The sequence below is a fragment of the Anticarsia gemmatalis genome, chromosome 3, assembly GCF_050436995.1.
Source record: "Anticarsia gemmatalis isolate Benzon Research Colony breed Stoneville strain chromosome 3, ilAntGemm2 primary, whole genome shotgun sequence".
Taxonomy (NCBI): Eukaryota; Metazoa; Arthropoda; class Insecta; order Lepidoptera; family Erebidae; genus Anticarsia; species Anticarsia gemmatalis.
In genome coordinates, this window is record NC_134747.1 from 2351782 (window position 1) to 2379207 (window position 27426).

The 27426-nt window shown below is 35.1% G+C and overlaps 2 protein-coding genes across 10 annotated transcripts in view; one reads left to right on the forward strand and one right to left on the reverse strand.

The window, feature by feature from the left end:
- Positions 1–53: 53 nt before the first annotated feature.
- On the reverse strand, positions 54–16388 carry c11.1 (maestro heat like repeat family protein c11.1). Its single transcript, XM_076135801.1, has 12 exons — positions 16233–16388; positions 15972–16149; positions 13374–13545; positions 12819–13008; positions 9112–11953; positions 8476–8629; positions 7706–7966; positions 7106–7320; positions 6415–6612; positions 5198–5480; positions 4517–4754; positions 54–4030 (listed from the first exon to the last, which is right to left on the reverse strand). The coding sequence occupies exons 1-12, from the start codon at positions 16261–16263 to the stop codon at positions 3846–3848; spliced, it is 4947 nt and encodes a 1648-aa protein (XP_075991916.1). The 5' UTR covers positions 16264–16388; the 3' UTR covers positions 54–3845.
- A 1449-nt stretch (positions 16389–17837) lies between these two features.
- The window catches only part of sky (GTPase-activating protein skywalker), a 119535-nt gene continuing 109946 nt past the window's right edge, over positions 17838–27426 (forward strand). For all 9 annotated transcript variants that reach the window (XM_076135812.1, XM_076135809.1, XM_076135808.1 and 6 more), the window contains exons 1-2: positions 17838–18334; positions 18708–19006. In XM_076135812.1, coding sequence (XP_075991927.1) covers positions 18895–19006 — 112 coding nt within the window. In that variant the 5' untranslated portion in view covers positions 17838–18334; positions 18708–18894. The remainder of the gene's footprint in view (positions 18335–18707; positions 19007–27426) is intronic.

The following is a 27426-nucleotide window of genomic DNA, read 5'->3' on the forward strand; positions in this document are numbered from 1 at the left end:
CGAATGACATCGTCAAAATGCGCCCGCTTTTGTGTTGAGATATTAGTACAAGGTAGATTTCAACATAGCTTTATTGTCAAAATTAAACATAATAACAGTATTATTTATTTGGAAGTATACAATATTATGGCAGAAGTGACTATAATTCATTGAAATTCATTTAACAAGAATATAATTTAAAAGCTTTAAACATTTTTGTCACATAATTTAAAGGAAAATGATTTCATATTAAGTAGCCAAATAGTTTTCAAGAAATTATACCGTATGATCTAGAAATATTTCATTTTGTAAATAATTGTGCTTTAAATCACTTCTGCTTGTATTCTATTTATATATTTAAGGCAGCAGATACATTGTAATGAAATGACAATTATTAATGGAATATAGTATTAACTGGTTTTTATTCAATTAAAATGAACAATCCATAAATTCTATCATTTCATTAACATGTTTTTAAAGGTACAGTTGATAAAATTAATTATTTAAGGCAACATTTAAAGTGATCAAAAGTAAAATCTGTTTTTTTATGTATATCTAAACAAAATATATTGATCGCAAAAAAATATTGCTAGCCTAAAAAATATTTTTAACTGTATCATATGTTGGCAACATTATTTTAACTATTGGCCCGTAATATACATTATAAAGGTGAAAACATCTATATTTTGGCTATATACTATGTTTTAAGGCATATTGTTATCATAAATGCTTGTAGCTTTTCTATTTATTTACTAAATAAATTGTTAAAGTATACATATTTTATTTGAATCTCTTATATTTTATTAAAAGAAGACAACAATGAAAACTTTTAGGTCGCTACCCCACTTGCGTTATACTAGCGTAAGAACGTCTGCGCAGCGTCAACGTCGCGCTAACGCACCGTTAACGTCGTTTTTGTAAGCAACAGGTACTATCACGCCGTTGTGTTCGGTCCAAGTAAGGTCAGTTTCGCATATTCCGCCTATAGGATTCAACCGTATATTTGAAATATTACTTTTTATAATCGAGTTGCAGCGTTTGAAGATTTGTTGGTAAAATAGCTGTACAAGTAATATATTAAATAGATTTTTAACCCCCATAGACTGACTATACTTCAAATAGTATCACGGGACGTGAATGTGGCGGTTAGCGGACGTTTACGCTTACCACGCGACGCATACGCTATTCAGACGTTGCAGAGACGCTATCGCTCGCAAAACGTCAGTGGAATAGCGGCCTAAGACCTTGTCCAGAAGAGGCGAATTCGCAGCGATTTTTTTGCACGTATTTTACGCGAACGTTCTGTCCACAAAGAGCGTAAGCGCGTTTTGAACTTGCGCGAAGCTTGTGAAGACGATGTTTGGACGCCTAGTATCTCATAACGAGCGAACGAACTCATGCGAATTCGCCCCCTCTGGACAAGGCCACAGTGCGATAAAATTACGAGAAGCGAAAATACACGAATAGTCTTAAAACTATGAAAATCAAAGTATTATCTTATTTACCAATATCACAAACATTAACAATGACTTTTATTCGAACGAGTTTCCAAATATTTTAGTTAACATTTCAACCATTAAATAATTTATTTAAGCAACTACATAGAATTACGCAAATATACAGAAAAATTTTTTTTTGTTAATTTTTTTGACTGATTTAAATTTTATATTCAGTCTCTTAATGTAAGTCCGACTAAATGCTTTTATTTTTAACATATTTAAAATTTTGCATATAATATTAAATTTGAAAAGCAGTTTTTTGTTAACCGTTGTTAGATATATTCAATGGGCGGCTAAAATAAAAGCCTGGATTACACATCTGAAAAAGTATCAAATAGCTAGAATATTGACAGGAATTTGCCATGCCATATAAAGGAGAATGCTCAAAATGTATGGGAAAAAAACCCAGGCCGTACACAAACGGTGTGTAACTCAGAATTTTAGTGATACTGAGTGATTCAATTCCAGATATTCGCCTCTATCAAATTCGATGGCTAAATACTATTTTTTGCTATTTAAAAGGTGAATTTAAAAAATAAATATTTTTCAAACATTCATCACAATGATTATTTTTTGAATAATATAATTGTATCGAAACCGCACTACGGGCGCCAGCTAGTAGTGCGGACGGTATGTCTTTTTTATATTCATGATAAAAAATATTGAAAATACATTAAAAACCCCTACTGAAAAGTAATAGCAATATAATATGTTTAGCCATTGAATTTGATAGAGGTAAATATCTGGAATTAATTACACAGTATCACTCATTTCTCCCATTGCTCCCATGCTGGATTGAGAGCGAAAAAAAAAACATAGAAGGTGCCAGCTGCATTTCTTCCCGTGCATACTGCTAAAGTCAGTAGAGGGATGGAAGGGTTTGGTGCTTCATAGGCTATAGGCTAGCAATCTACCACCATGACAACACTTTTCTACCTTATAATAGTTCTCCAATTGTCTGCCAACCCGCATTAGACCAGTGTGATGGACTAAGGCCTGATCCCGCTCTTTGTTAAGAGGGGAGGCTCGTGCCCCTCGGTGGGGACATATATGACCTGGTGATGATGACTCATTTTTCAAAAATATATTTTTTAATATTTTTAATTTGTAACTCAGTTACATACCTATATTAAAAATGTGTGACTCAAAAAAGATTAAACATTTATATAGGTAACTTATTTAGTAGTAGTTTTGTACTACTCAGTTACATACCTATATTAGAAAATATAAAAATATATTGAAAACCCCTACTGAAAAGTTATAGCAAAATAGTATGTTCAGCCATCGAATTTGATAGAGGTAAACATTGGGAATTCAATTACACAGTATAACAAATTTTTTGAGTTACATAACTTTTGTGTACAGCCTGGGTTTTTTTTGAGCATTCTCCTTTCCTGCCACTTTATCTAGCAGTTAAGTTATAAGACACTTAGTCAGAAGCTGTGTAAGTAACCCCGAAAGATAGAACAAATAGCCATATAACTCACTACCTAAATATTAAATCAATAATATCATTATTTAATTAAAACTGGTCTTTTTAAAAGCGTACATTTCTAAAAGTCTACATCAAGAATCTATGGTCAAACAATTTAATGAAAATTTAAACACTTAAAATAACTTAATTCTAAAGTATTAATATTCTAATTCAAAACATTTGACACTTAATTAAAATCTTAATAAAAATAACCCCTTCTTTGGAGTATATAGTTCTAAAATAGTGTTGCCAGATGGCCGAGCAAACCGGGATTTCCCGGAATTATCCCGTGTCCAGTAATAGAGCATAATGGCGGCGAAAGTCTAGATATTTTCCCGAAAATCATAAGTCATAATTCGGCAACACTATCTTAAAATATAAGCCAATGGAACATCAGACGATAAACCGAAATTTTAACATGACAATTATTTGAATTTTATAATCAAACGATATATATAATTATAGGAATACTTTCGTAAAAGAAAGACGAATCTATAATAATCACTATTTTATAGGAAAACAGTTTATACTTTCGGACTTAGTCAGTTTTTTTACGGAAAAGCAAGTTTGTTCTAATATCCTGGGATATTTTCTAGGACAGATAACATAATAAACAGATTTTTCAAAAACATAGTTCAAATCATTCAACAATATTTATAGATACTTAATAGAAATTACTGAGTTTTGTCGTTTAAAAACAATGAAAAACATTAGATGTATATTTCTCCTGCAAACAAAAAAATACAGCGAAACAATCACTTGATATAAGACAATAGTTTCCATACATCGATCAGGTATATTATCCAAAAGTCTAGGTTTTTAAACTCTTACCTGCGGCACCTCAGGATATACCGTACAGTCTTATCCTTGGAGGTGATGACGTATGTCTCGGATCATCCGTCCGCCTCCACGAGGCAGATGTTGGCGAGAGCGAGAGCGGCGTTCTGTCTCACTTGCGCATTGGGCTCTTTGATGAGCTGCAGCAGACGGGTCCGAGCTGTCCGCGTGATGTCCGGGTCCAAGTCTGTGTCGTCGGAGGATTTGGATTGCAGGCGGTGGAGCTCCGCGTATAAGAGACCTGGGGAATGAGGTTACATACATATATTGTTATTATTTATTGCTTTTTTCCCATAAACTTAGGTAGAGATGAAACAATAAGGAAGGAAGTTTTGGTCAGTAAATAGTTGGTGATATTTAAAAAGGCGTTGAAAGAACGAAAATAGGTATTAAAATTTATTCTATCACTTCAATGTCTAGAGTGATTAAGAAAAGCATACTAGAGTTCGAATTACAATTATGAGAGAAAAAAATATTTCAAAAAGGGTTGGTGTCCACCTCGCAAAAACGGGGACTTTGCAATCCTTGAATCTGTTTAAACGCTCAAGAATGCAAGGTTTCATTGTTGTTTTGCCTTCACCGTAAATGGACAATTACTAACTTGCTTCTTGTCGCCACTTGGAAAAGATTTTCCGAAGTAAAATGTATTTTACGCTTTCATCCAGGTTATGTACCATTTATTATAGAACAAACATACATCCTCACAAACCTTCACGCATTTACTGACCTAGCAACAATGGCGGGTGTGGTTTCAACTCTTCCCTCGCACAGTGTAAATAATTTACAGCTGACTGCAGGCACTTGACCACGGCACTGGGCAGCTCATCAGCCAGCTGACGCAGCAATGCCGTGAGGAACTCGTCCAGGTACAAACGACCCTCGTCCAGGAGGTGCGTCTGCACGAAGTCGTTGGACTTCTTCACGTTGAAGGTACGGAATACTTGTTTGAGAGTGAATTTACTCGCCTGAAAGGGTAGATAGATAATTGAAATCGATTATTTTGGCAAAATCAACGATAGTGTGAGGTTAAATGATCTCACACTGCTGATGACAAATCAATAAAAAAATAAACAAGTATTGTATCTGTAAAGGTATAATATTCTTGAATTACAGCAAAAAAAAACTGTATAGTAGTGACTATATTATTATTATTATTGAGCAATGAATATTGTGAAACATTCTCCACTGTATTTATTATCTTGATTTTTTTTCAAGAAAGCCGAATTAAGGAGAATAATGCTAAAAAAACAGTAACTTCCGTATACCTGACCCCTTACCAAAGGCAGAGTTATTCTCGAACATCTTTCAGCAAATCGAACTCGAAACTTTAAGATCATGTTATCGTGATTTCTATTTTATGTATTTAATTCAAACATTTGTAAACTCAATATAATAAAATATAACTCACCCTCACAACAGCCGGGTTATTATCACACAGATGCAACAAGAAGCACGGTAACGAACTAATCGCTTGTTCCACCAGCGCATCAGATTTTATTCTACCAGCAATTATTCCGAACAGTTTGATGGAGTTCTCTCTCAGTTGAGCGCAGTCCGTGTTCATGAACGGACGTATTTTCTGTGAGATGGACACCAGTTCCCGATCGTACTCTTTGTCTAGTTCCTCTAGCTCAGTTAGAAGACGGCTTAAGCCTTGAATAGCGGCTAGAGGCACGTTGTCTGTTGGTGATCTGGGAACGTAAAAATATCGTGGGACAACTCACACACGGTCATTTGATTCCAAACTAAGTAGAGCTTGTACTATGGTAACCAAATAACTGATAAACATACTTATATACTTCTAAATACGTACTTTTGCGGCGAGGTGACCGCTTAAACCACTGCGCCAAATGTTGGTTCTTAGTTTGTTTTACAGACTTTTGATGTTCCACATTTAGGATTTTGTCTGGCCTAGTTTGTTTTATAGCTAAGTGAGCTGGGAACAGTAGGCTTACTTCGGCAGAATCTAATCAGATTCGAGATAGTTTCAAATCGTAGTAGTAGGTTAATATTTAAACAAGCGTTTGGGATTTAGGTGTTTGTTTGATATTAACTCGAATTTGATTAACTCGAATTCAAACTCGATTCTGTCGGAGGTGAGCCAGCTGGACTCTACTTTGGAAGTCTCGATTCCTCTTTGTTTTAGCGGCACAATAACAAAGACACTAGCGAACTCTAGCGTGTAATACTAGTACTACGAAATAAAAGGCTTGCAAATATTTGAATATTCGGACCTTTTTTCAAGAAATATGTGAACAGTATTCGAAAACTTGCAAGCACTAAATACAAATATTAAAGAGTGTCGCTTTCAGGAATTCGCTGACCTGAAAAAACGATGTCTCCTTTGTGTGGAGTGGATATCTGGTGTTCTGCGAGAAGCAGCAAAAATATGTGTTTTACTGTGTTCTCATTTGAATTGATATTTTACGTAGATTTTTTTTAATACTCGTATGATAGAAAGTGTGGGTAGGTTTTAATCGAAAGGAACCATTCTTGTACAACAACTGATAGTAATTTCGATCACAATGGTTGGTTAATTTGCGGTCCACTCAAATTTGCTCTACAGAGCCCCAGTTTAATCGAAACCCCAATGTGTTTGTGGTAGTTTTAAGTAATGGTACATACTGTGACTTCTGCGCGTCCACCCCCTGGCTGAGCGCGGCGAGCGCGGCGGGCAGCGCGGCGCCGCGGTGCTCGGGCCGCAGCTGGGCGATGTTGGCGGCGCCGCGCAGGCACGTGGCGCGCACGCGACCGTGCTGGTCCTTCCAGCCCGTGTTCAGCGTCGCCAGCACTGTCTCTATGAGGATCGTGTTGTCGTTGCACCTGCCAATGTTGTGATTGTGAACACAAATAATGAATGTAGCGGTCATCAGAGTAGCGATTTCTGAAATACTGATTTTAGAGACAAACAAGTGTCAAAGTTGTAATAGCCCCCTAAAAAACATAAAGATAAAAAAACGCTCGCGATCGATGATACGAATATTAGTAGCTTTTGATATCAAAATTGGTAGAGTACGTAAAATTAGATTAACAGTGAACACAATATTAATTTAGATTGGAATGCCGTTGACCCTAGACTGAAATCTAATATCTTAAAGTATAAGTATCTTAAATAACGTAAATTTGCCTTCTTATATTGTAATCTATCAATTATCACTAAAATAGAATAATGTTTTAGATAACATAAAATTGTCTTTGTAACAATATAATTCGATATACTTTCTTTCGATACGACGTATTGTCTACAATTAAGCTTAAATTTACCATAATACATTCAGTTTATTTTATGTAAATTTTCATAACTAAGTAAAATCACCTGTAATTCAGCAAGTCAGCTAAGAGAGCCAGTGCGGCGCATCTCTGCGGCGGGAGCGGCGAGCGCGCGTACTGGGCGATGCGCGACACGAGACGAGCGAGGTGAGCGGGGCAGGAACGGCTTAGTGCACCGCTCAGTATCGGTGCTAGCTCTAGTAGGGTCGTTGAAGAATCTCCGTGCTCTATGCTTAGGCATAATGAGCATGCTTCGCTTACCTACAGATAATTAGCAAGTATAAGAATACGTTAAATTAAAAGTTTGAAAAAGCATAAGAATAATAATATGTAACTTTTATACGATCAAAAAAAAAATTAAACATACATTTGTGAAATCACGGCTTTTTTTCATATTTACAACAATTATTTAAAAATAAAAACAAACTGGTTCGAACATACCATTTTTCGTTTGAACAAAAATGGCCCCAAAATGCTACCCAATGGGATTCCTTATTCTCAATAATTATAGCCCGGTTTCTAAATACTGTTAGGTTTTACGTTTTAATTAAGCTTAACTTTATAACCAAATAAAAATTCTTAGTTATTGTTTTAACAATAGGTATATCAATATCAACTGAATCATAAAAATATTATAGCAACTTACTTTCTGACAGTCAGCCATTTCCAGAAACGCATTGAAAGTATGCACAGTGATTTTAGCAGGCGACAATTTGATAGCCTCCCTATTCGGTACGAAACCGAATCGTTCTTGTGTCTTGTTCGCCGGTGGGGCGTAGGCAGGAGATTCTGCGTCGATGTAGCATGCTAGTGTAGTGTACAGTACCGAGAATAGGTCTGAGAACTTAGATGTACAGGTAGGCTTCATCGTTTCTTCTTGTAGCATCTCGCCTAGAGCGCTTATAAGCTGGAAAAAAATGGCAAGACACAAGATGTCAAGTGTTTGAAATGGGATGAAACTTAAACTTTTTTTTTTATCTACCAGCTTTTCAGAAAAGCTATTGCTCGTGAGAAGAAATGGCATGAAATTAACGGCAAAAAGAGTTTGAAGTCTTGACCAACCGAAAGGTAAATTGTTTTATAGGTATATAATTAATATTTTAACGCTATAAGTATGTTCTTAACAACCAAATTTAAACACATTCAAAAAAATATTGCATATGCCTGATTTAAGAAATAATGCTGCCACAAAATATAACTCTATCGCTTAACTTCTTTCTGACATTGTGCCCTTCGAAATACCCCGATTTAGAGATTATTATGAAAAAGACATAAACCGATAAAGTAGTATAATCTAGTTTGTAATTAGTTTTAAATTAAATTACCGTATTATAAACTGGAGTCTCAGTAATGTTCACTAAAGCATGAAATAGTATTCAATGATGCAGTCTATTGTTCAATTATAGTATAACTTACAGTTAAGGGCTGGAGAGCAGCTATGTGGTTCTCAGTAATATGATAAGGGTCTTCGTATAGCTCCACAGAAGTCATCAGCCTCAAGAAATTTTCGGTTATTGTAGATGACAAAGATTCATCTCGAGCGAGGCAACGCCAACAGGATATTACGCTCCTAGAAATTAATATAAAACTTTTTAAAATGTCGATAAGATTTAAATGCTTCAGAAAACAAATTAAAAACATTTTTATATTGAAGATACGGTGTTAAAATAAAAAAAAATGCAACTTTTGAAGGATTTCATTCTTCCTAAACGTCGGTTGGGAGAATAAACACCATAGTTTACGGAAAACTAATGTGTGACCGACGCCTAACCTACTACTATGATTCGTGAAAATGAAATTGCGTTTAATATTGAAGGTTCTAGCTTATAAACTTTCTCTATTCTATTTTAACTCGGGGTAGGCAGTATCGGATCAGCATGCCTTATACTCTTGTACCATAGTACGATCAACATTTAATAAAGGATAGACTTGTTATGAGAAATAAACGAAACTTCATCGAATATTCTTTGATAATAGTAAGGCCTCAGCTTAGAACGAAAATAAGTCTAAATTAATGAGCAGAAAAATTTATCAGTTTAACAAACTACTTACGGTTTCAAAGGCAATTTCTGCGCCAACAACACAGCAGTCACCGCATTCGAGTGATGACGTGTCAACGACGTCAGCGGCCTCATCAACTTCAACTGAGACTCTTGTCCCACCTCGTCCATAGTTATCAACATCACTTCTATTATCCGTTCAATACTCTGATACAAATCCTGGCCTTTATTCACGAAATACGCGTCTAATATAGAACTTATACCAACACTTCTATACTCCTGGTCATCATACCCTTCAAGAAGACTTTCTATAAACTGCATACTGTGATGATGAGGAATTTTACTTGATATAGTGTCGCATAACGCAGTGCAATAGTCACTGACCATGTTCAAATCGTTTGTTAGTATGTTATTTTGTAAGTTTCCTAGCCCAGACATACATTCATCATCCGGTTCAATCGTATGACCCTCATATAGGTCCTGTATTTGAATAATCAGTTTAACACAATCTACAGTTGATAGTCTCACCGGGAAATTCGTATCAGCTACTCCCGGTATAATAAGTCCTAACAAATACCCCATTTGACCAAATTTACTAGGAGTTTCGTAATTAAGTTTGACGTTTTTGATATATGTGTCGAAGATTACTTGAAGAATCATCACCGATGATGTCCGTATCTCGTCGTTCTCGTGACGTAACCATTCGATCAATAATCCGATCAGGTCATCAATCGTACTCAAACAAGTAGACTGGATGATCAATTCCTTGATCAATTGATGCAGTAATGAGAGACTGTCATTCAAAGTCTTCGCTAACATATCATTCTTGTCACCATTTCCTTCAACCTCATACTTCTTTTTGAAGGACGATAGCTCTCCAAAAATACTGTTGAATAAAACTCGAAGTATTGTGTTTCTTTCTTCAGGCAATATACCCTTTTGTAACTTGGTTAAGGCTTTCGAAGCTTTCACTATAATAGGGTATAATTCAACATTACGCTTTTCTAAATTAGAATTGTATATTTGTTCAAGAACTCCATTGAGCAACTGCCAACGATTTCTTAACACCACATTGTGGTGAGACGCGGGGTGCAAGGCTTTGCTAATTTCATATAGCGTTGTAATACTCGCTTTACAAAGGTCAAAGGGAGGGTTTGACTTCAAAATTTCATACAATATAGAAGTGACATTATCTCCCAATCTAGCCAAGACATGAACATCTAAGCAGTCAACTGCAACTTTACCATAGCAAGTGATAACTGCATAACGAACGACGCCCAACTCCGACTCTCCTTTAGAATTCCTTGATGTCAAGAAATTGAGAATCTTACTGCTTCTTTTAGATTCATTTTCTTTGTAAATCGCGTCTAGTTCATTAAGAATGAATTCACCATGCTGCCTTGAAGCGATACCTACAGCTTTGCTGACGTAGTCACTGCTCTCCATCGGTATAGATTTCAAAGCTAGTAAGATTATCTTCAAGATCTTTTCAACAACGGCTGCATTGGACATGTGGCAGGACAGTACTGCTAAATATTGTAGAGAAACACCTTTGATCATTGGAGACAGTTTCTTAGATAAGATTTGCTGTGAAATCAACGTAGCAATGAATTCCACCCATTTGTTACTGTTCACTTGTTCAACAGCAGATACTAAAAGATCAAGCAACATACTATGCCACTGTTCTTTAGATTCACAGTTTTCAACGAATTTCAAAAGCCTTTGAATTTCTACAGTCCAAGAGTTTTTCAAATTCTTATGAACATCACCGGAATATTCTTCGAGGAACACGAGAATATTCTTATTCCTTTCAACTTGGTGTGGTTCGACAACATGAGTTAGACACCTTACGAAAACTAAATCTGGGGAGCATTTCATTTCGACTTCTTTTTCCGAAGGGCCCGTGTCTGCGATGACGTCAGAATTGTTTTGTAGTAAAGAAGTGAGACAATGACAGACAGTCGCCATTGAAGCGGTGAACTCTTCTCCCGTCAATGCGATCAGTAGAAGATTACGCAGTTGAGATCTGATGCTAGTAACGGTATTACACATAAGAATCAAAGAACTCTTGCAGGTGTCGTGTAAATCCGAAATATCGTGTTTAGAAACATTAGCACCTCCCTCATACCCACAATGCTTTATAATAAACTCCACCATAGTGAAATCTTCTACCGTTGTTATACAGTTTCGATACACCAGTCCTACTATAGCTTTGACTAAAAGTTTCTTCATTTTAACACCCTGTTCCATAGCTGTCATGACTTTTAGCAAAGAAATGAATTTAACGGCAAAGTTATCGATGAAAACTTGCGAAGACGTCGTCAGGTGAGTCAGGATAATGACAGCCTTCATTCTGTCTTTCTCCTGGTTATTCTTACACTGATGAAGGAGACTCTCAATCGTCTGATCGGGGAACTGACCAGCCATGTGATCAAAACATCTGAGCACCTCAAAATGATTCTTCACCGTTTGAGGCTGATCGTAATCAGGTTCCAAAAGCACCAAGTTGAATAGAACATGGTTTATAGAATTAATTGTACTATCATTCAAGCTGAGTTTCGGGTTCAAAGGCGACGGAGAAAGTAAATACGATATACATTGACTTATGTAGTAGTAATTGATCGCTGGTTTTCGGTACAAAGAGAGCAGTGAAAGCACGAATTTGTTGACAGTTTCGTTGAACTGTCGTTCTGATATCAGCCTGGTGATGGGTCCTAGAGCTTCGAGGACTGATTCAGAGACCTTCGGCTCGTAGGACGGAAGCCATTGGTTGTATAGCACGTCAAATATTATGGAGAATTCTGTGACAAAATTGTCTTTGATAGATGTTATGTTGTCGTTTTCTACGTTGTCGCCTATTTGTTCTGATACAGCGACTGCGAAATGGCCGAAAGCTGTGAAAAAAGCAAAAAATAATGCTTAAACCATTAGTACCAGTAGTTATGTGCTGAGGCCGTTTCCAAAAAGTATTCTTATCAAATGCGCACAATCACCATTCTGGTTTAAATGACTAATATATTTTAAATATCGTTATAAAATTTTTGGAAGTTTTGTTCTAAGAAGTACCTTCAATGAAACCTTTATATACCCGATCTAAATGACTAAACAAAGAACGAAATCAACAGATACTTTGTAATAAAAACTGATATGGGAACACATTAATACATTTACATTATATACAGTTGATAAATACTCAATTTAGATAATACTAAACATCTGGTTTTAAATGTCAAACAATGACTGTCGTTTTGTTATTTTGAATACTAATGCTTTATAGTTTTGACATATTTTTTCTTTTGTAGATATTCAACAAAATCAGAATCGGTATAACGTTTCAGCAATCTTCAGTGTCTACAACTTGAGAAAATAATCTTCAACTACACTTTATTTGCGAATCAAGTACACGTTTTCGATACTAACGTTTGCGAAAGTCTGTCAGTCTGTTACGATTTAACGGCTAAACCACTGAAGCTGTTGCGGTGAAATTTAGATGGATTTAGTTGATGATCTGACAGGCCTGACTCTTTTCCAAAATAAATACACCAAACACATCTGTTCAGGTATGATAGACGTGATGTTACGAATGAACCAGTTATTTTCCCTTGTCCCTCCTTCATTCTGGAAGGAGTCCCTTGCCCAGCGTGGTGGACTCAAGGCCTAACCCCTCCCTCATTACGGGAGGAGACCCTTGCCTAGCAGTAGGACATCAATGGGTAAAAACTCTATAAATCTTTTTTATTAACATCTCCAAGGACTTACCATAAGCAAACGCCTGTTTCAATCCATCAGCTTTGACCATGGACAGTAGGGGGAGCATTTTGCTAAGGATCTCCTTAATATGGGGTACTACACCGTGTGTGTTGACCGCGGCCAGCGTGCCGAGGGTATGAGCTATGGTGTAGTGAGGCACAGAAGCCGAAGATAGCTGGTTGATGAGGGAACGTAGCACCTGGGGGACAAAAATGTTTTATGGCTAAAAATTTGCAAAATGTGCTTTTTTATACGGCTTAAAATTAAGGTTGCAATATTATAGGCGTAAAGCATTTCGGGGTTAGTTCTCCGGGCCTGCTTCCTGACGCTTTTAGCCAGTACCAGCACTGCAAGCCTATCTAAATTAAGATAGTTAATGAGCCGTTCCATGCCTAGTTTCTTTTGATTCTTCCAGCCTATTTTCTTTTGATTCTTCCAGCCTATTTTCATTTACATCAATCAATCAAACAATTATAATATCTAAATAACCAAGAACGTTGGATTCTATCAAACTACAGGCAAAAAATATGCTTTAAATATGTAATCAAAATGTTTTTCTCTTACCAAGTCCAAATGCTCATGTCCCACAGCCACGAGGACAGCGGAGGCTCCCATCTGCACCACGGGTTCGTAGGTGACGTTCTCCATCATGGCGCGAAGCATCGCCGTCACCAGGTTGTTCGCTGTCTCTGCCTCCAGCCTCTTCACCTGATTCACACATGTCTGCTCTAGGACCCTGCACGAATTAACTTGGTTTAAGTATAGTGTGATTTTTTTTGTTCAGTTAATAATACCCGGAGTATAAGTGGCGTACTGAGGGGGAGGCCTATACTCAACAGTAGGTGGAAACGGGCTGATTAGAAAGATAACAATAGCCGCGCGGATCTATCTCTGAGGTTAAGCTACGTTGCCGAGGTCGTTCTGTTGATGGGTGACCATCTATACATTCAAAGCTCTTCCGTGTCTCGAAAGGCACGTTAACTCTAACATAGTTTGGAAGAAATGCATGCTTCAAAAAAAAGTAAAGTGTGAAATACTCAAGGGTCTTTTTAGACTGCTGTAAGAAGATCTAAAATATTGTATAACATAGCATATTGGACAATACTGGGCTATATATTTGAGACCCTAGACGTAATGCGAAGTTCAATTCATTCTGCAGAAAAAAATTGTCTTGGAGTTGGTTTTGATGTTGATAAATACTGATTACTGGCATACCGCCTATATGAGAAGCAACACTTAGGAATTGTGGGAGTTTAAAATCTCTATGAATACAAAGAGAAGGCTAAACCATTAGTACAAGTCTGGATAATGCAATTAGTATTCATTTGAAAATGCCAAACTAGACATTTCAACCATTGAAGTGGACATAATAATAAACAAACCGTCTAAAGTACAATCTAATTTATTGAAGTTTGTTTAGTAAACTTGTTCCTAATAATTATTGATTAAGTAAACATTTTATTTTCCTTAATTTATCAAATTCAAAATAAAATTTAGCGTAATGTAGGTAAGCTTGGACAAAAATGGTTAGCAACAAATTATTTTTCCTGCTGCAGTTTATTTATGAAATATTTTAAAATTGACAATAAAAATATCAATATGCATAATTTTGTATTTGTGTGTTTAATATTTACTTCATTATATTATTATGTTTCACAACTCTAAAAGCCACTTTTACTTTAATTCCAAAAAACTATCATACCATTTAAATCAGTAGAAATATAAATGTAAGTAAGAATCATACAGGAATCTGTAAAACCTGTTTTCATACTTCATTTACATTATTATATAACACAAACATACAAAAGAACAAACATAAATGGCCTTGTCATATATCAAATAAATATATGTATTAGCAGTTGTTATCATTATCATGATGTAATAAAATATTTTTTTATTTTTTTTTATAAAATATATATGTTAAGACAAAAATATAAACAGATGAAAAGTTATTAGTAGTTCCATTAAATTTATTAAAACAACAACTGTAGACTGTCTGTATCCTATCTTAAAACCAGACTAACTAAAAAAATGCATCCTTAAACTAAAATCTCTGTCTAAAGTATATAAAGACAAGTATTATAAGCTATGTTATTTAAATCAATATACAATTTTATAGCTAAAATCCAATTCTGTATCAGTACATAGTATAAAGCAAAGCCACATCTGAGCCTGTCTGTATGAATGCTCAGTGGGGTTATCATGTATCTCAATTGACAGCTAGTATACGTCAAATCTATGGTCACTATTCAGTACATTGCTGCTTTGACGTAACATATTAATCACTATAAACTAAGGGAGACAACAATGGACAGCATAGTGGCTTTCAAATGGTTGTCAACCAAGATACATGATAGCCCCTCAGATCTTTATAACTACACAATGGACTTTGATGCAGTTTTTTTAATAGATATGGTGATTAAAGGGAAATGTTTGAGTAAAAGTTGCTAAGGTTTATTGTAAAATAGTTGTTTAAGCCAGCAGGCTGCCAGTACCCTATAAATTAAGATATTAATACATTTTCTAGTCTGTCTGACTAGATGTGTGTGAATGAAGCAAAAAATGATGATTGGAATTAAAGTAAGTGGTATTCTTTGGTCTCTGCCTACCCTTACAGAGAAAATAAGTAATTTTATGTACATCTGTGTGTATAAAAGATTATATACCACTTCAAATTCCTTATTAACTTTAGATTTTCATATATAAGACATTAGTGTGCCAGCAATACACTTAAGATAAGAAATTATTGGCATGATTATATACATACTTGCTATATAATGTATTCAAATTTATGCATGACATTGAAAGTGTAATTTCTAAGATATTAGATACTGTGGTTTTATCGCTTTGCAGTTTTAAAACAGGTCTATGGACAATATTATTACTTTATACATGATAAAATCTGCACTTAACCAAGTATGTATATAAATACTGTTTATTATCCATTAAAGTAACTTTATGTGCAGTTCGATTGGTAATGTTCCATTGTTGACCCACAATGGTCGCTATCGGAATAAGACGAGAACAATAGATCACGACAATGACATGACAGTCTCTCTTCAACATAAAATTAAATACCAATTATAAGGAACACTAAATAATAAAAGATGAAACCACTAATCAATCTACTATCTTAGGATAATACAGACATTTTATACTCACTTTACAATGTTCCCCAAATGCGGAGGAAACCATTTCACCTGGTTTACGTAAAATTCGCAAAATATTTCAATCACTTCATTTGGATACGCATTAGCAATTTTTGTCAACGATTTTATCACTACATTATTTACAGAGTTGTCGGTATCACCAGCGGCGTGTATTAACACAGTCACAGTATCTGCAAATATAATATACAACGTTTTTCTTTTGATAACATACAGAAACCCTACAAGTAAACAATTTGAGTAAGCATATTTTTACCTCTCAGAGATTCGATTTTTGACGAAGACATTTTTAATTATTCACATATCATCTATGTTCTGAAGTACGATTACTCAACTTTTTGTAATCTGTTTAATTTGCAATGACAAACTTGGAAAATAATAACGAAAACATGACACAGCTGTGCGTTAACTGCGTCACAGTGACATTAGTTTTAAAGTGTTGCTATTTGCTTTTAATAAAAACTACTATTGCATATAAATTAATTTCTATAAAAATGTTTCTGTGTAGATCTCCATTTTCATGAGTTTTATACATACTTGTTGGACATCACAATAATAAAGATTTACTAACAGTGGTAAAATATAATACCTACATTATTGTCGTTTCTTTTTCGAAGGAAAACGTTCAGATATATACAGCTTCCTTGAGTTTACTTTTCTTTACTTACTTACTTCACTTTTTTAGGTCAAATGTACCTAGATACTTCTAGGAACTCTGAAAATTGAAATCAGTCTGGCACTTGTTTTTTTATTTATATTAAATGATTTTTAGGAAAAAAAATGGATTATGGATGTCACCATTAAATGGTTTATACAAATATGCTTTTTTACTTTCTATTTGCAATCACAGTATTCATTACTATGCGTAGGTAGGTATTGAGAGCATACTGTTAAATTCTGTTTATTCCCAAAATAGTAGTAATTTAAAATCACCTTGTCTATGATGTTCGTTATCATCTAAAGCTTTGTTTACACCAGACTATAAAATAATAATTGAGTATTTGTCCAACATAAACAAAATTGTGTCAATTTACAATAAAAAATTCTGAATATTTAATATTTACAAAAACTGTGGAAACTAACGTGGCTGTAATGAGTAAATTTCAAAATTATTTTGATAAAATCGTTAATGTAAAATAAATCAAAACAAATAAATCGCAAAGTGAATAACATTTTCAACTTCGTGTATATACGTGTTTTTTTGTTAAATTTCATTTTCTTATAAATTTATAATATTGTTAAGAAAATAGTTCCATGTTGTTGACATATCGAAAACCACCCTTAGCATTGACAGTAACGTACAATGTTGCCCTATCGGAAATTAACTAAAAAACAAAGACATTTCTAACTTTTGGTCAAACACTAGGTAACTTTCCAGACTTGGCAATAGGTACCTACCTATAATAAAATAAGCATTCTTAGCATTCCATTCATAATTTGTGGTTTATAAAGAGAAACATAATTTCGTGTTTTGATAACTGACATTACATTTTATTTGATTTGTCAATTAATTCGCGTAATCAATGTTTTTAAAGATTAAATAGGTATAATTAGCAATACCTTAATGTAAATTGAAATTGTAGGACAAACTAAGGTTTTGAATTTTTTAAGAGTTAGAAAAATATTGATGGGTTTAACTTGGAAAACTGAATAGAATGAATTTGGTACAATGTTTTTAAAAAGGACAAATTATTGTGTTTTTTTATTTAATAATTTTATATCCGTTAAATGTATGGGAAATATAGGCTACGTTTAGTCCGAGTGATACAGCTACATGAGATAGATCTTGATTTGTATCTACTATCTTTGAGGAGCGAAATGTGGCAGGTCTGTACGTACTGTGCGTAGCCCGCTTAGTCTATGCTCTTCCTGTTCGACGGTCCGACGGGCGTGCGAGTGGAGAATCGCGTTCTCAACTTCTCGCAAATCGTGAAAATCGCGGACGTGCGATCTCTTTCTACGAACGGGATATTTCCCATAAAAACGAAAAATTACTAGTATCACAGCGTTTTCCACACATTCGCGTATTACCGCATAAAAACGAAAACGACTTTCACCGGATACATCGATAATTTGATTAACGAAAGCAAGGGGGGCTCGCAAATTATCCCACATAACATTGAATTAATATCACAATGTATCCGTGCGTTTGGTCAGTTACCGATATATCTTTGTGATGTACTGTGTTGTTCGTTTAAGTGACAAAGCAAAAGCGTCGGCTCCCATTCGAGACTATTATCCTATTCGTGATTACGTTGGGCCGGGAACTGGCCACTTGGTTTAGTCGCCGCGGGGACTCCAAAGCGGTAAATACGGAGGCGCAGATCCTGCTTCGCATCATTTATCGTCAGGATTGCGGTGAGTACGGTGCCGACGCGGTGTGGTCACCTTTTCATACAATTATTCCGAGTAGATATCGTGGCGAGTTTTGAATTTTCGTACTTGGCATCTGACATTGAAGTCAGTCGGATCAGGTGCCCGTAAGTCTTAAAATAGCTATAAAATGTCAAGTCTGGCCTGGCACCGTAGCAATCAGCTGATCTCTACCGTTTTAATTATAACGAATTAGGTAACTAATTGTTTCTTAGTCTCGCTAAGATATCGTTATCGGCGCGTACATAATCGAGGGATTATTGCAATGTTGATTGTGTTATCTCACATGCAGACAGTGTAACATTGGCAGTCTTGACATATTTCCACTCGAGTGATTTGAACTCTGTCCTTTTTGCAGATTTAAAAATGGTGCAGCAAGATTTGACTTAGGCCAGTGGGACTCATTGTACAAGTGGTAGTGGGTAATGGCTCGGGGTGGCTCACGGGTGTGAGCTCCGAGTGAGCTAGGGACACTGGGCGAGTCAAGTGTAGTGTTGTGCAGTGTCTAGTCATAGTGCGTGTGTGTGTGTGACGGTGGAGCCGGAATGCCCTCCGTGATGTTGTCGGCAGTGCTTGAAGAGGAGCCCGACTTGTACGAGGCGTTCCCACCTCATGTAGACCCCACCGGTATCACCATCCTAACTGATAGCCCGCCAGGTAAGCATTATTATTATTTAAATAATCATAGATAAATTGAACATACAATTTTAAACCACACTGAGGAATAGTCCCAGTGGCCATGATTCAATACTTAATTCTCTTTTATAAACAATGACTAATAATATTCTTCTATATTGCTTAAGTAACTTATGTAACACTCAGGAATGACACATGCTATCATATTTTTTAATTGAGATTAATTCCTTCTATGGCATATTCCTACAGTATTTTGTTTGCTTGAGATTTTTTCTGAGTCATATGATTTAAGAATTTATATGTGCTATTCATTTACTACTAATTTTGTTTATCAACTGATATGAGATATCAGTAACCTAGTATTGTAAAACATCTGCTAATTTAGAATGTTGATTATAATACTCATTATTAAATATTGACACTGTGTAATATTAAAAAAGAGAAAATTATTAGGTACCAGTAAAATCAGAATGACTAGGTAAAATAAAATCATAGCTGAAGTATATAGTGAAGGAATATTTTTTGGAATTAAACATAATGATGCTAATGAAAAATATTTCAGGAAAACAATATTAGATGAGTTAGAGTTGGCAACACAAATTGTTTATGCCTACTCTATGTGTCCTTTTTGCACAATAATGTTAATTTATGAAACATGAACTGTATATTGCATGTCTGAAAATCCATTGTTAGACTTACAACATAAATTATGAAAACAAATAAATTATGTAGCTACTGTCGTACAATTTATACATTTGCACAGTAAAGTATTTAATTATGAGCTGTTCCCTTATCAGAGCAGTGCTATATAAAATGAGTCATTTTTTACGCAGTCTGCCTTGACTTTTGGGAGTACATAAAATTTTATTTACGACGACAATTCGGTGTTATGCCTATTGGATTAAAAAAAAGAAATAATCTCTGGGTCGATAATTAAATTGACTTTTTATTGTTGCGATCGCTCAGTCAGTATATTAATCGTGGATTTTTTACATATGCGTTGATGTTGTCCCACGGCCCTAGTAATGTCGTATTGCAGGGCATCAGATCGAGAGGATTAAGGCCGTGATATTTACTAGTAAACCCAATAAAAATACGTCTGCTACGTAAGGTACTTTTTTAAGAACTGGAAAGTACGTACATCTCTACATTCTACAATAAGTAAAAGGCGTATAGAACACAATATCTAGTAACATCCGCGGCTCGTGAACGTAAAAATACGTGAACGCGATGCGGAAGTCGAGAGTGTACGATTCATAACATCAAACTATAGAAACTACTGTTTTTACACTGAAATATTGCTTAAAAATAACTCCTTTTTATAAAAATCTGATAGGTATCGAGTCTCCGAGATTACCGTCGGATAGGCGTCTTAAATAGTCAGCAGTTTTACCCGACGAGCGAAGTACTTACCTACTACAGTCGGCTCATGGAGAGGAGCCAAGAAAATAGCCTAGAGCTAACCCTGAAATAAGGCACCTAGTTGTTAACCAACGCGATCGCCATTTTTACACTAGCCTCATAACATTGCGTGATAAATTATTGTAATCACATTAGTTTCTTATTAGGTGTCTAGAAAATCTTCAACGAAAAGAAACTGGTGCGTAAAGATGAAGTTATCAGATAAACTAGGAATACTCTGATGTATAAATCGAAACGGTATCGGGTTATTTATTGCATTTATTGTACGGAAAATCCTGCGTTCTTGAATGATACCTACAATGAGTAATATTGAGAGGTATTCCCCTGAGTTAAATATAAGTTATTTAAAAGTATGAACGAAATGATACAGCGGTCATCCAAGACATCCACTATAATTAATCCATTTTTGGTCATATCTAATTGATTGTTTTGTAATATCATAGTTCGTTCAGTCGTACAACATTTTTTCTTTTTCATTAGTACTTTTTTATATCTGCTTGAGGTTTAAAAACAAAAATATTATTTCGTTTCGTTCTCTGGTCTCTGTTGACCTCTATAGGAAAAAGGCGTGATTTTATGTATGCATATTCAGTTTGTTTGAGTTCTAGCCTTAATATAAATGTTCAACAGTCGTCCAATTATTCTTATACAAGTAATATCCGCTAGCACGGCAATACGCATGAAGATTAATACATCCCGGGGTACGTCGTTATAACTCTCTATGGATCCCATTTGAATACGAGATTCCCGTTGCTGAATGTATGATGTGATTGATGCGTTATCCTTGTTGCATGTTTTTGCGTTATTTCGTATCGTATGTATGACATATTGGCCTCTGTATACTTTTGCGACCACAGATCGTACATAGATAGACTATTACATATTTTTTATTGTATACTCATGGGAGATCGGGGAAAATTAGAAAGTCTTTATTTCGTAATGGTTCCGGAAAATCATCTTAGTTTATTTTCAAAAATGCTTGTACATAGACTTCAAAGAAACTTGACACTTCCTTTTCAGGGTTTAAGAAACCAATCGTTTTTGCAACTTATTTATGATTCGTTTGTGTAGCTTACCACGATTGAAGATGCTCTTGTAAGCGTTTGTTTGTTAGACGAGAGAACCGATAAAAGGATCACGAGGAAATATAGCCCAGTTTTTACAGCCTAAAACATGACACGATAACTTTGGATGAAGCCGATTCACATGATACGGTAGCATAATCGTCTTACAAAGAGATAGTAAGTGCTTTACCATAATATACTACTTGAGATTGAATACGGACGTCATAGATTATGAGGATTGTCTATTAGATAAGTTAAAATAATCAGTTAACATGAGGAAAATATTACCGTAGCGCGATCACATGGAGAAAATCTAAGACTTAGGCTGATTTTACCATCGGTAGATAACTTTATTCTAGAAATAACTTTGACGTTTTGATAGATTCGCCATAGATTAGTATCAAAACATCCGCATTATTTGTCTAATAAAATTATCTAGAGATAAAAAAATATATTGAAGGAAAAAGCGGCACCTTTTTCCTTCAATATATTTTTTTATCTCGTGTAAGTAGTAGTAACGTTCATTAAGGCTATTTAGCTTAAGAAAGGGCAAGTAGAAATGTTTACGACAGTCACAAAGGACACTTTACGAGAATCACAATAGACAGAAACCCATTTTGGCTACAAAACATGTTGCCTAAAAGCAAGATAAGGTTACATATACAGAGCTTAACGGTTAATGCTCGCAAAGTCGCTACATAAACCCGTCTCTAAAACAATTTAGGGTGACAAGTTTCAAGTTAAAGTCGTATCTGTTGCTTTAGTTCACTAGACTTTTAGTTAGTGTACACGTATGTCTTCGCTAACTAGAATCTACAGCCTTCCTTTGACTTTAGTTGTGTAAAACTTTATCTTAGTGCTAGTTATTTTAATGGGATGGTTTTCTTTTTTAACTGATAGTTTTCGTGATGGACCGTTGGCATATCTGGCGACAGTTAACAGAGGCACGGAACTTGGTGTAAGGAATAAAATGCGTCAACATTAGATCATGATAGAACCGTCTGCCAAAGACTTTATGTCATGCTATCATTGTCTGCCCGCATTTCAATACGAGTGGAATTAGCTTTTTTCCTGACGTCTCGGAAAAATCGACTGCATTGATCTTTAGCTTACAAATGAGTACCCATAAGTTAGTATTGTCTAAATGATTTAAATGCTATGCAAGATCGACGTCCAATCAATCTAATGCAGTTTCATAGTCCCTCTTTCGTTTTCTCTCCAGAACATTCCATGTCTATCTGGTTCCGCGGTGCTATGTTCATTGACTCCATGTTTCTGCACAGCCGGCGAGTTTCCCTGAATGAGTGTAATGGCTCTGAGCATTGTTATTGAAACAGAGACGTGTTGTGGATCGCGCTGTCTAAACACTCTTAACCGTAACAATAGACTTAACATTTGCGAATGAGGTTCACGTTAGCTACTGAACAGTTTTGTAAAGAACCTTTTTGTTTTTATGTAGAACAGGAGGCTGTTTGCAGTGTGTTACACGGTTTTGTGTTTCTGTGTTTCGAGACAAAGGAGTAGAAGTAGAGAATTGTGCGTGATGTGTGTGATTCACCTTTGCGCTTATATAGGTAATCAACCAAGTTAAAGAATTATGTGTTGTGTATGGTCTAAATGACGACATCTCATAATGTCTGTGGCTTTTTTTTCAATTGATGTGTACTTTTAAAGTGTTACAGTTTCACGGTGTCCTCATCTCTTTATACTATGAAAGACACTTAGTCGAGGTTCCTATGTATCAAAAGTAGTCGCGCGAGATTCAAGAGAATCTGAGTAAAATTGAGTGTGAAATTGACCCGAAAACAGATTTCTTAGATCGATTATTTGATTGGATGGACTAGTAACGTTAAAGGGCAGGGTAGTTGGCGGAATTCACAATAACGAGAACTAATAGATTGTTGACCGAGATCACACAGTTGTTTATAAAATAACAACATACATATCAAGACCTTCGCGTACTCATAGATAACAGTAATACAATTAAATAAAAAGTACTTCCTTCAGATAAGCAGCTGGCTCTAACGAGATATAACGGAAAATAATATAGATACACAAAGGCACGTGACAACTCTTTATGTAAAGAGTTTATAAGGTTCTGGATAAAATATGGAAGACGCCATTTTCCAAGAGGATAATCTTTGTTAAAAGCCTGTCGTTGGCGTTAAGAGCTCGCACAAAATATCTCAAAAAGAAAGAAAAAGGAACGAGCAATATATTATGGTAATTTCGTATAAAAAAGGATCGTATCGTTTCATTACACGTTTATTGAAGAATCTTTATCGCGTTTTATAGAATGTAATGTAAAACGTGATGGTGTCGAAACGAAGTTTTTGACGCAAAGTTTATTTCTGGCGCAAATTTTATTGCAAGTACTCCGCATGTTGGCCTTTTTATTTTTGTAGATAAGGTTCTTGTTGTCGACTGTTCAAATTGCTACTTTATTATGTTGTTGCTCCAATTTGAAAAAGGTAGCTGTGTCTAAAGATATTTTGGAGACAAAGGGAGGGTATTTCCGCCAGACTGGGGGGAAAGTACAACAATGGTTGGAAAACGGATTGCTTTCCCGATTGTGGACCGTTGTCAAACCTTATTGTCACTTTTCTTTTTACAAAATAGGGCACATTCTCCAAATACTTCTTGTTAGTTGCATTCTAACAAGACTTTTACTGGTTAGTCACAAACAAAAATGGCCTACTCAAAATCTAATTTAATATGGTCTGTGAACACATTATGTAAAAAAACTGCGTAAGTTATAAAGCAATTTGATTCTGCGAACATTTTATTCGTGTGCAGTCGGTAAATTTCGCTACGTGTAAAATAAGATGTGAACGGAGAAAGTTCTTTCTAATGAATAATAAATGTAAAATGACTGTAATTTATTCTAACCTCAGACTGATGGAACTGTTTATATGAGAGTTGCCAACTATAAAAATAGGATGTAATTGTTGAATTGTTTGTTCGTGTTATTTATAGGAGTAAACATTGTGGCATCAATTGATAGCCATCATTTCGTATTAGGGCTAGGGGACACATTTAATTTCACACTATCAATATTTTCAAACTTTCCTCTTTCTTCATATTCATTATTTGTGAAGGAATTTGTGTTGTTTCGATGGGCAAAGCGTGTTCTCCCTTGTGTACCGAAGACTTAACGCGTTAAAATACCAATTCGAGTACACACAAATAACAAAATGTGTTTTGTACTGTGCAAATCTCAGGTGTTTTGCCTCACTCTTAAGCCTATTCATGAGTAGACGTTCTTTAAGTCAATATGTTTGTCTCGCAATCTCATTCAATCAGATCGTGTCGTTCCTTTACAAAGAGAAACCTTTACACCCTCTCATTAATATTCTCTTGAAACTGTGTACTGGAACATTCGAACAATGTAGTATTCAAGACTCAAGACTCAAGTACTATCTAGGTCACAACACAATGTTTGTTATCAATGGAGGAGGCAAACAATCCTCATCTCGCTAATGAGTTTTATCAGTGAAGAAATCTCGGCTGTGTCGGCTGATAAGGGCACTATCTAAAGTACTGATAACGCACTTAACGGTGAGAATTACAGTTTTCTTAGGTTTTGGATTATCTTGCGTAGGGATGGTGATAAAATGATAACATAGGAATTAGTTATTTAAAGATTTTTGTTATCTTTTTACCTTCTGCCTGAAGAAAGTATCTTGTCTAAAGCAGAAATTGCTACCCGGGGGTCTGGTTGCGCTGTTTTTTTTAGAAATGTTTTTAAGTAAGTATACAGCTAGTGTAGTTGTTTTCTTACCATAATATTCTTATTTATTCAACAAAATACTAGAAAACATACTTCTACTTACATTCTGAATATTGTACTATTGAATAGATATATCCAATGAAATTAGTCTGTTTGGTCAGCTGATTTATATATAAGGCAGACTGAATTATTTCAAGAATGTAATCATAATTAACATTGCAGCAATTCGTAGGCAAAGAACAAGATTTTTATTATAATTTCTCCACTATGTTCTTTCCTCCCGGAGGGGTTTCGAATTTAGGCACGTGACTGTCTGTTAAAATATTCTTTTGTATGCTTTTTATTCGCTTCTCTATTTTAGAATATATTTGAGATATCAGACGTGTATTAACACGTTTAGAAAATAGTGATCTCAACATTTTACTTTAGTGTTCAAAAGCTCGAAAAAAGGCGCCTAGAACCTTTGTAAAGAATCGCTTTGTTGTCATACCGTCTATCGTACTATTTCTTCTATAGTTTTATTTGGAGTATTGTCTTATAATGTACGTAATTCCAATGATTTATTACCTCAAATGTAGCATTAAATAATTCTATTCATCTAAGAGGATGTTCCTACTCGCTATAGTGATATTAAGACATATAAATTACATTTAATTGTTCATTCACGGCCGCAATGACTCGTTGTATTGAACTAAGTCTGTTCTTACTAATAATTATTTAAACCAAATATAGTAAAACTATCTTGTTATTTGTAAGACCCGTTCAAATTAATTGGAGACTGAAAGTAGGCCAAAGTAGCCTCAAAGGTTTTTGACGTCGTTTCAAGCGATTGCTTTTATAATGTTTAAGGCATTCATAATTTATATCAGAGTAAGAACAGTCGAATTTATTTTTTTGATTAACATGATATTTACATAGACACGCTTATTTCCTCTGTGCTGACCGAGTGCAGAAATATCGGGATAAAACGGGACCAATCGTTTGTAATATTAAGTTTGCCTTGAATATAATACGCTTTAGTCACGTAACAATTTATTTAATTCCAAGAATGTATAAACATTACAAAACTAAACAATTATTTACGAAAATGTGCAACTAAAAGTATAATTTCGATCGCGTGATTGATACTTTGCTAAATCAACAAAATGCTGTGATGGTCCGATGCCATGCGCGTGCGCAGGTGGGGGAAACGCGCCATCTAGCGAAAGTACAGACCCTAATCGAGGTTTAACGAATGTGCGTTCACGTGATTTTGTGAAATAATCGCACTAGAATCATGACAGAGCGAGGCAGTTAGATAATTGGTTTAAAAGCCAAAGCAATTAATTATATTTTGCTGTCAGACTGTAATAATATTGTCTTAATTGCATTTCAAGTTAGATACACTATATTTTTTTAAAGAACAGAAATGAAACTACTATTTAAGAAATCGAAAAAGATATCAGATATTCATTTTATTTTTTATACAAAACTCCTTCTGTAATAACTGACTGACTGATGAACGCACAGTCGCAACTACTGAGCGTAGAAAATTGGCTATCAAGATATTTTAGGAAGTGTAAAAGAGCACTAAGAGAAGATTTTTTTCAAATTCCATCTCGAAGGGAGTGAAATTCCAGGCAGGCAAATCCGCGGCCGGTAACCTAGTAGGTAATATAGAAATGAATACGAAAAAAACTTACAATCTGGCAGCATGAGTTCGTCCATGTTCTGTACGATACAATTTTAATTCTTTGGCACTTGTGTCATATGCACTTAACCTCCAAAGACACTTGCAATAATGTTAAAAATAGCTTATCTGTTGCTGCATTTAATGTCAAATGACGTCATCAAACGCATGTCAGATTGGAAGTGGGCGTGGCTCCGATTAGAAACTGTTTCATAATTTTACCTAATTTAGTATTTGACGTAATTTGTATAAGGCTTTGTAAAATGAGGAAAAATATTAATATTTATACATTTAAATTGAGATGAGTCGTATTCTTTTTAAATCTAATTTATGGGTAGGTCAGCAGAATATAGAAGATGAACTTAAAATATATATTTGGGCCTTTGAGGTTGAAGGAAACTATTAAAAACAAATTTGGTATTTGATGTTTATAACATTTTCGACCGTTCTTTCTTACTAAATTATAAATTTAATCTAGGTACCTATATTTTACCACTAGCTGACCCGCGCAACTTCGCTTGCGTCACATAAGAGAGAATGCGTCATAATTTTCCCC